The 10,000-nt window shown below is 49.6% G+C and overlaps 1 protein-coding gene across 2 annotated transcripts in view; it reads right to left on the reverse strand.

The window, feature by feature from the left end:
* Window positions 1–10,000, reverse strand: part of LOC125950238 (G protein-coupled receptor kinase 2) — a 56,926-nt gene that overhangs the window by 6,144 nt on the left and 40,782 nt on the right. For both annotated transcript variants that reach the window (XM_049678034.1, XM_049678035.1), the window contains exon 8: window positions 2,515–2,620. In XM_049678034.1, coding sequence (XP_049533991.1) covers window positions 2,515–2,620 — 106 coding nt within the window. The remainder of the gene's footprint in view (window positions 1–2,514; window positions 2,621–10,000) is intronic.

Below are 10,000 nucleotides of genomic sequence, written 5' to 3' on the forward strand. Positions count from 1 at the left end.
CGGAAAACGGTTGGGGCCGATGAATAATTCATTTGACGCGGCGCACTAGCTGCAGAAGGGAGAAGGGCGGCGCGCATCTGCTGCTTGCAATTCAATCGGTGACATACTCCTTCTTTCCTTTCTCTCCTGCAGGAGGCGTGCGCCCTGGGGCCAGACGTTTGCACTCTATAATTTTGCATCCGTGCAATGTGGCCTCGGTACTTCCTAGTTCCTGATTCGTCTCGTCTCGAGATGGAATTTGGAATTACAAAACAACATGACTCTCCTCCTGCTTCTACATCGTGGGAGGAGCTGCCCCAGGCTACCTGATGGTGTCCCCGTCGTCTGTGGTCTGAGACCCTACTGAGACCGCTAGTGCTAGTGCCACTGCCACTGTCGATTTCTTCCTCTTGCTTCAAGCGAATCGGCCGCGTGCACAATCTCTACGGCGTAACTTCCGGATCGTTATCGTGGTGGATAACGGGCGCACATAGAGGCCGTGTTACGACTTAAAATCCCGTGTTTCTCACCAAAGGACTAAAGGAAGTGGAGAGCACGCAACCAGCCGTACGTACTGCTGCTGCTCCAGATGCATACCAATTACCTTCCCTTCAGAGTTACGTCCCTCACCCCCCCTCGGCTCACTCTGCCCTTGATCGTACGAAGCGGAAGCTATTACAGCCCCCGGGGAATCTTTGACAAGGAATTTCCACTTGAAGCAATCGAGCGGACCCCGCCGCGAACCATCCTTTCTCCCAGTTTTCCATTGCTCCTGAACCGATCCCGGTGAAATACCATGCATACGGTCGGTCCAATCCGATGAGCTACGGTACTTGGGGGGATTCTTGTTGGATTGGTTTTCACATTCCAGTAGCACCATCCACCATGGCCTGGCGGTGTGTCCCGTGGCCTGGATGTTGCCATAATCGAATAGTTGGCCACCCAGGGCAGCTGTTGCTGCTGCTGGAAGGATTCTAATCAATATTAATAACGCTGCTAACGTCCCATCACGCAGTGGGATGGGTATAAGGGGCGGGATGCAGCGGACACGGACAGCACTCACGCTTCCGATGCTTCCTCTCGGAATGTAAAGGGCTCATTGGGGTCCTCGACGGACCCACGGCGCGTCGTGCGAGTAGATTGGTTTGGAGTATTTCCCTCAAACGGTCTTTTCGCTCTACCTACACCTGATTGCTCACGGACCGTCAATAGAACCCATCGTTTCTCCTCCATTTTCCTTCAGCTCTACCGCTCTCGTTGAACAAAATTAGCAGCCACACCAACATCCTCTGATGCTGATGCTGTAACCAGCTCCTCGCGCCTCTTCACTTGGAAGAGATGGAAAACTCGGGAAAAGGAAAATCGCTTTAAGAAAATCGATAGTTAGGATGCAGCGTTCCGAGGGAGTGGGGGCAAGAGAGACTGGGGTAAGTGCGCGTGGCTGTGTCGCGTGGATATGTACACTGTGTCTCTATCTTAATTATGTGCGGCACACGATTACCATCCTCGGTCCTCGGGCCCTCGGTAGTCGGTAGAGTCTCCGGTCTTCCATTGGGGAGCAAAAAAACGAAAGGAAGGCAAGAAAAAAAAAGGGAAATATTCCACAGTTCTACCAGTCCATCGACTATCCGGTGTCCGCCGTTGGTCGGCCGGTGGGTCTTTGGGGTTGTAATTTGGGTTTGAATATTGCATAAATTGTTTCGCAATTTTTTGCTCTACACCGACACACGGCGATACCGCTGTAGAGTGCGTGGTAGGAGTTGTTGGGTGGTCTGAAGGGTCTTGTTGTCACAGAGCCGAAGACAAGAACGAGGTTGGGCAATTTCCAGGAAAGTAATGAAAGAAAACCTATTGCTACTGGAACGAAAGCTCTGGTGAACCTTCTTCATTAAGCGTTGGCTGGGCTACTAAGTTTAGTGAGTTTATCCCACACTACCGAAGAGTGGAATTGAAACACACGTTAGGGCCGGTGTCTTGGATTGGAAACGATAGCCAGTGCTCCAGGCGAGTAGTATACCGAGCACGACCATCACACCATATGCTCCCTCATCAGCTCAGTAATCCTCGCTACGTGTGTGTGTCCCTGTTGCTATGAACACACACTACTCTACCACCCTTTACTCGGCAAGGATGGTCTTTCAACGCGCTCTTCCATCCTCGCGGATAAGGCGCTAGGAAAAGAAAAAAAAATGCGGGGTTCCGATTTCTTGGTGGAAAATTGTGCCGGCCTTTTTTTGTTTTTGTTTAATGCTTGCCCGTGGAGGCGGGATCGATCTTCAGCTGCACACACACAAAACCAACAACCATAACGAAAAACAGTTATCCCGAAACCGGTGGCGGTGTGTGATGCTTCCAGTTTTCAAGGCCAACACAACAGAAGAACCTTTTAGAAGCAGAAAGGAAGCAGCAGAGCACATCAAAGGCGGCCTCGGTCCACGGGTCCGCTGTCAAGTCCTTTCGCCCTGTCTCATGCCTTTGCCGCCCTGCCTGCCTGCCTGTCAGCTTCTCGAAACCGTTCCAGACGCGCCTACCTACCTGACATGCGCAGACTTCGCCAAAACCACCCTTTCCTAGGACGCGGTACATTCGAAAAGTTTTGTAAGTAACCGGCTGCGCTTCAAGCCACTTCCACTGTAGGTATCTGCAAGAGAAGAGGGAGAAGAAAAAAAGAAAGAGTGAGAATTCATTGCGATGGTTTAGATTGCGAACGAATGATAAAAATAAAAAGACAGTAGAAAGCATAAAGTTGTCAAAAGAAAAACATCGACATCGGTCGACACAAGCACCGACGAGGACCTGAGAACACGCAAATGCAAGACGGACAAGGCAAACAAATCTGCAAACACACTTGAACGCAATTAGGGGCCGCGCCGAGGAGTACACACCGTTGCTTCCCTTTCCTGAAAGGAAGGTTGGGAAGAGATGCTTGTCCCCCCTTCAATTGGTGCGTTCTTTGGAACACGCAGTACTTGCGGCAGATGGGCAAAATTTTCTTCAAGATATCCTTCCTTTGGGGAGTAGCAGCAAACCGGAGTTTTTTTTTTGCTATGAAAAAAGAGCAACAATGTTGTACTGGCTGCCATGGCTACATTCTAGATCGTAGCGTTCTTTCTCTGGCATGGTTGTTAGAAAACGCGAAGGTACGCAACCATCCATAGCCGTAGAGTGGATTCAAGTACTAGAGGGAATAGTAATCCAGAAATAGTTTTTTAAAGCGAGATTCTCCGGTACTGATTGTGCAACAGTATCGGTAGCTCTGTTGCCAATTCAAGGGACAGCAGCATATGGTTACTATGCTATTGTGCTTTCGAATGCCATGCTGCTGTTGCCTGCGCTTACTGAGCAAAAATGAAAGAATTTCGCAAACGGCAACCCAACCTGGAGACAATCGTGCAAGCATCTCCATCAAGAATGTTGGTGACTCTTTCGGAGCTTCGTAATTTGCTAACCGACGTGTGAAACCGACCGACCGCTAGCTTCCCATCTATATTCGCTTTCGCTTCGATTGTATTGATGGATTGAATTCATTGTCCAACGACACACACATTCGATTGCTGCCGATTGCTTTTGATTTCCAATTCTGCGAGCGCGCGCTCCTTCCGCAGGCGATGGCTTCTCGATTGGATGGAGCAGTAGAACAAGGCAGGGCGGACGGGTAAAGGGGTTCGGCGCCAACGGTGAGAAGATGATGTTGGTCGTCTGTACACATACTACTCACGAGTCGCGTCCGTGTATCCTTCTGTAATGTTACAGCACCGAAAAGGTTTATCGATAGATGACAAACACACATGCACGCACACAAATAAACACTTGTTAAGCGATGCGGCACGTCCGTAAGGACATCATCGTCCTGCCCTGCCAATCCCGGCGGCCCTCCCTACGACTCCTCCTCATCACACGCGGTTAATGCGCTTGTCAGCAAATTTACATTTTACGCTTGGTGCGAGAGAGAGAGAGAGAGAGAGAGATTTCTCATGTTTGACTAATTCGTCCAGACAGCAATCAGGCAAACTTTGCTCGGTCGACAGGCAGGTAGTGAAGGGAAGGCAGGCAGTCAGACAGGCAGACAGGCCAAAAGCTCGTTTGCTCGCTACCAGCAGAGCATCGGCAGCAAACATCATAAACGCACCAGGCAGAAAGCAACAAACTTTTGTGAAACATTCAAATTTAATTTAGTCGTTTCTTTAGCGCAAAACTTGTGCGTTATGGTGGAGTTTTCGGGGAGAAACGGCAGGAGAAGGATCGATCGAGCAGCATAGACCTGTCGTTTCTGTCCCGGGGGTCTACTGCTCCAACTGGTGTGTCGGCCTATGCTACACGTTCACCACCGCTCTCCCATATGGTAAGTGGCGGGCGTCCTGGTGATTCGATTTTCCATCGGCTAACGGGCGAACTCTTGCCATGCTCTGCCTGGTTGACCTTGTCAGCTTGGCACAAAGGAGTATAATGTTACATCGTGCCCATTCGTGTGTGTGTGTGTTTTCAATTTTTTACGCGATTTGGCTAGGACACTGACGCATACAATTTTGCTGATTAAATTGCAGAGAGAGAGAGAGAGCTGTCAGCAGCCGTTTTTCATACACACTTCTTGGCCTAGCTGGGCACATGCTTTGCATGCCGCCTCCCATATGGGCCATATATGGTGGCGCAAAACGGATCATTTTAATTAACATATCATGTTACGCCGACAGCAAAAAAAGCATGCGGATCATCGACCGATCAATGGAGAACTGCGGCAGCAGCATTACATCTCCTACAACCGACCGGGTGTGTCCGGTCCGATGAGGAGAGTGTGAAGATTTTATCCAATCGAAAGATAACGTGAAAAGAGAGACATCATACCCCATTTTCGGGCGTATTAGTAGGTGTGTACACTTGTCCCAAACGTGGGATCACGTTCACCCGAAACATACGGGAGGATGAAGTAATGTTTACACAGGATGTGCGCTACAATTGGTTTCCTTTTTCAGTGATTTTCGATGTACCACGAAGAGTCTTCGACGATGATATTGGGCCAGAAGTGTTTGACCAGAAGTAAATTGATAGCTTTATTCTGGCAAAAGCGGTCATCCGGATCACAGGAATAAGAACGGTGTTAAGATAATTAAAGCGCATCCTTTTTTGCGTTATTCCGGACGAAAAAAGAAGAAACTACCGCATGTAGAAGGACATTAAATGACAGTGAGACAAACAACAACTACAAGGACAACGACAACGACAACGATATGTTGCTGTAAAGTTAATTCATAATCCTTCGTTCAACAACATATCGCCACGAACCTGAGAGTGGAACTTCAAAGTGAGCCTCCAAGAGCAAATATCGAACACATGTTTATTGTGCGTTGTGTTTGTCTATACATTCGCCACAACAAGATCAAACTTGGCGCAGATGGCAACACACAGCACCCTCGGGCACTCTCGGAAGCCCCACACAGATAGCTTCAGTACCGATCAGAAACACATACAACATCATCAGGGCATCGAGAATGTGTATGTGTATGTGTTTGTTTGCATTGGCTCAATGTGTAATCGAGAAATAATTGAATTAAACATGAATGGGATGAGGAGCAGCAGCAGCCCCTGCTGTTCGATATCCTGCCACAAACATGAACATGTGATTCCACAATTCTGCGGGCATCTCCTGCGGGACAACGACGAGTACACCAACGAGTGGTGGTACCGACAGCCAGTCTGCCAGCCGCGGAGGAAGGTTGAAATGTTGATATGAGCGATCTAATGAATCCTCGCACGCTGGTTGACAGCAAACACCCGGGCCCGGTGGTCTCGCAGCGAGAAAATCCGAAACAAAACAGTCATCCATCCTGGGCTGGCTGGCAGCTATATACGAGTCAGCCCGGGGGAAAGTTGGAAAACTAAACATCGGGACATTATTAATGCATGGGACGGCCGGCCGGCCGGTGGTAGGACCACTTTTTGAGTTGACTGGCACGCCTTGTTACAGGGTACCGGATGGTTTGCTTGAGAAGAGGATCGCGCTAGGGACTACGACTGGCAGGCAGAGTGCTGTCCGTCAAAATGGGGATGACTTTATTGATTTTCCTGCTCCATTGGCTCTGACTGGTCGGTGGATGTGTGTGTGTGTGTGTGTTGCTGAGGCGGTGGCGAATTCATCGACCAAACTCGATACTGTTGCTGGCTGTATGTGACACCAAATTGCATCTAATTATGCGTTCGCGGTGTGCAGTTTGTTCCCGAAGCAAACGAACAAAATAGTATGACAATTCATGAGGAACAATCGATGTTCATTGTCATGCAATTCGGAATCACCGTTTCGAAATACGAATCGCGAGACAGCTTAATTTAGTTGCGGTGCCAGGTAACAAACATTATTCACTATTGTTTTGAAATAAAATGGGAACATTTTGTGGACGGAACTGGTACTTTCTATTTGATAGGTTCAGCTTGGATGTATAAATAAAATATTCAGATTGAAAAGAAAAGCATTCTTGCAATTTTGCTATTTGTGTTAGGAGTTTCTCTATTTTATCTTTATCTAGTTTGGAGAAACAGAACGCAGGGAGGCTCATTTTTCTTATAAATTCTATCATATCAATAGAAGATACTAAACGGACGGCTAGCACCAACTTCCAAGCAACTGAAACAGATCAACCGATGGCGTAGGTTTGAGAAGAAACCCCCCGAGAGAGAGAGAGTGTCCTATATTGGGTGCCAGCTTAATCCAACTTCTTTCCTTACTTTCCAGCAGTTCGTCCGAAGCGCCCTAAGGTTGTGGGTATAAATTTAAAACAAAGTTGCACCGAAGTCACCCAATTACTACACCTCGAGGCGGGTCAGTAAATAGTGGTTCGGATTCTCGGAACGCTTATTACGCGTTTGATCGTTCATGTTGTGGAGCAGGAGCAGCAGCAGCAGCAGCACAAGGTGGGGAAGTTATGTACCAGCATCTATTTGGAATTCGATATTGGCATCGCATCGGCATCAGCTAGAGCGCATTCCGACAAGCATCCAGTTACGATAGGCGCCATACATACATACAGACACACACACACAGCTTCGTTGCAGAAGGGAAATGCAAGCAGCACTCCGTTCAGGTGCCAAATAGCCGAGCAACAGCGGCGGCAGCAGCATCTTCTTGTTAGTAACAATCGACGTAAAGAAAGAGCCCTGCTCCGACTCCGACGGATCCAGGATCGTATTTCGAAGCCACAAAGAAGGGAACCACTAGTGAGCAAGATTCCGATAAATCGGAGTAGAAAACCACGTTGGTGTGCTGTGTGTGCCGCATTCGATGCCAACCGCACACGGGAAGAGACATTGATGGGCGTTGCATCGCCGCGTGGCCGCGTGAGTAAATCGTATCTTGCCATCCAATACTCACTTCAAATTCTAGCAGCTAATGAGCCAACTAGTTACTAAAGGACTAAGTGGCCAACTTTCGTAAAACCAACGATCGCCATCCTCGCGCCGTCGTCGTCGTCGTCGTTGTCGTTGTCGTCGTCGTCGTCATCATCATCATTATCATCATCATCGTCCTGCTCATCGTCCTCGTCTCATTGCAATCGCGGATGGCGGTGGCGGCCCGCGTGGAAACGTTTAATTACTCCGCTCGCTGCACTAATGGAAGCACATAAAAGTTGCACATTACGGAATAGACGACCGGCGCCAACGACCGCAAAAAAGCAATTCCGTTTCCATTCCATTCCGGAAACCACTCACACACAAACACACAAACTGCTTCGGCAGACCAGAGACCAGGGAAAAGATGGTGAAAGGTGAAAAGGACATTAGGCACGTGTGCGCCACTACTGGTCCCCTCTCCCCGGTGGTGAGTGATCCTGTGCGCAAAAAAGCAATCGAACCACTTGAAGCTGGGTGCTGTCAAGCGCAGGTAAACATGGTACCACCAACCATGGCCACCCTCCGATGGCATGCGACGTCGACTTGCTGCGCTGCAGTGGGCGCCGCCAAGCTTCTTTCGTTTCCAAGCACTCTGTTTTCCCCGCTTCGGAGGTAGCGGCTGAACTGGACGTCGCCGCGTTCCGTGGAAATTGCGATGAAAAGTCCGTAAACAAACCCGCGAAGAATGGAATTCGATTCGAAATAGGAACGGAATGGCGCGACGCCAGGCGTGGGCTTCCGTGCCCGACCGTGCTGCTATCGAGGAATCCGTAACCGCGAAGTCAATATTCTGCCTACCGGATGGGAGCCTAGGCGCGCGCTGCAAGAGATTCCCTTCTTCGCTTTGTCTTCACAAGCGGCCGGGGAAATGAATGACCGATATGGCGCAGAAAGTGGAGGAGCAGGAGGAGGAGGAGGAGGAGCAAATGGATAAAGGAAGATGATTCAAGATGACATCGAAGACATTAAAAGCCTTCCTCCTCTCGAGGCGTTCGTCCGCTTCCCGGGGAATGGAATTTGATATTACATTCCGCAGCTCTCGAAAACGCACGCGCGCCCGGCTCTAGCCGGGTTCATTGCTCGATTTTGATCGAGGAGTTGATGGGGTTCTTGTCTTGTCACCACACTCCAGAGGGTGTGTGGCCGCCTCGTGGCTCTTGGTGATGCGTTAAAAAGTTTACCAATCAATCCGTTTACAATCGCCGGCCTTGCTGGCCTTGCCGACCTCGAGAACGTTGTGGTGGTGATTCTAATTGCCGTTCATTTATCTCCGCAAACAATGGTACCAACGAAAGCACCAACAACAGGCAACGGTACAGTTGCAAAGTCTGGAAATGTGCGGAAGATGTCAGTCTTGGTGGTACGTGAGGACGGGCCCAAAGAATTCCCAAGAGATGGTTGGTAATTAAAAGGGCTGGCGGCTCGTTCCAATGGGGCCATCATTTGGGAAAACTTTTCAGCTAACAATGGAGCAGCGCACCAGCATTTATTGCTGCCTGCTCTAGAGTGACCAAGCCCTAAACTTGAATGGCATGGCTGGAGAGATCCGATTTTTACGATACCACTTCGTGGCTTTTCTCCGATGAAGAGGATGGAGGAGTAGAGCAAGCGGTCGATGCGCGTGCTGGTCCTGGAAATGGAGAATATGAAGCCATGGCGTTTTGGGGGATGGTACGACGAGACGCGACTCCAAGCGATTCCTCTTTAGTGTCCTTCAACTAGTGTGGCGTATGTGCGTGGCGGCACTGTTTGCTGCTAGCATCACGATCCACGTGAATCCAATAAAAACATCCAATACACACACACACATAAACGGAAAAGAGAGAAATGATTTTATCGCAAACGGCGCACCATGACCTAACATAATGTGCTCTCTCGAAAAGGGTAGCACCGTGCGACACACGGACACTCGGGGCTCCCGGGTCCGTCGCTTGTTGTTAGGAGGATGGTCTGTGGGCGGGCGAAGTGCGAGCCGGGGCAGAACCAAGATCCGGCAAGTCACGCAATGGCATCATAAATAACTCCTCAGGAAACTGTCTTATTTGTGCGGTCTCGTCATTCGTTCGTGGCAGTGCACACGCCCCGTTACTGGTACCCCAACCACCCACCCACCAGGTGGGTGTTGGTGGTGACCGGGTGACCTGAGAGGAGCACCATAAATTATCTCGTTCCGGCAATACGGGATTGACATCGTGTGGTAAAGCGTCTGAAAAGCTTGCAAAAAGCAATGGTTACCTCACCACCTTCCCATTGCACCACCTTCCACGGACTTTGGACTCGCGTGTCGCGTGCATTCGGTACATTGAACTGCAATTTCGGAGAAAGATCGTCTGGTACCATCTGGCCCGAATCCTGGACGAGAGAAGGAAGAGCTGGTCCGTCAGGACCGTACTTGCTAAGTGGGTGACCGTGCTTATCGGTGCTGTGCTGGAATTGAATAAATTAGATCGATGACAGCGAAGGTTAAGTGCTATCACCGTGCTGCTCCTCGTCACAGGCACCGAATGCCATCGTCATCATCATCTTCAGCATCGCATCGCGGGGTGGTCTCAGTGAATTCCATCATCATCATCATCGGTACCGCTGCTAAATGGTCACTACTGTCGATGATGATGCTCACTGCTACTCAACACATCAGTGT

Source organism: Anopheles darlingi, chromosome 2 (genome assembly GCF_943734745.1).
Source record: "Anopheles darlingi chromosome 2, idAnoDarlMG_H_01, whole genome shotgun sequence".
Classification (NCBI taxonomy): domain Eukaryota; kingdom Metazoa; phylum Arthropoda; class Insecta; order Diptera; family Culicidae; genus Anopheles; species Anopheles darlingi.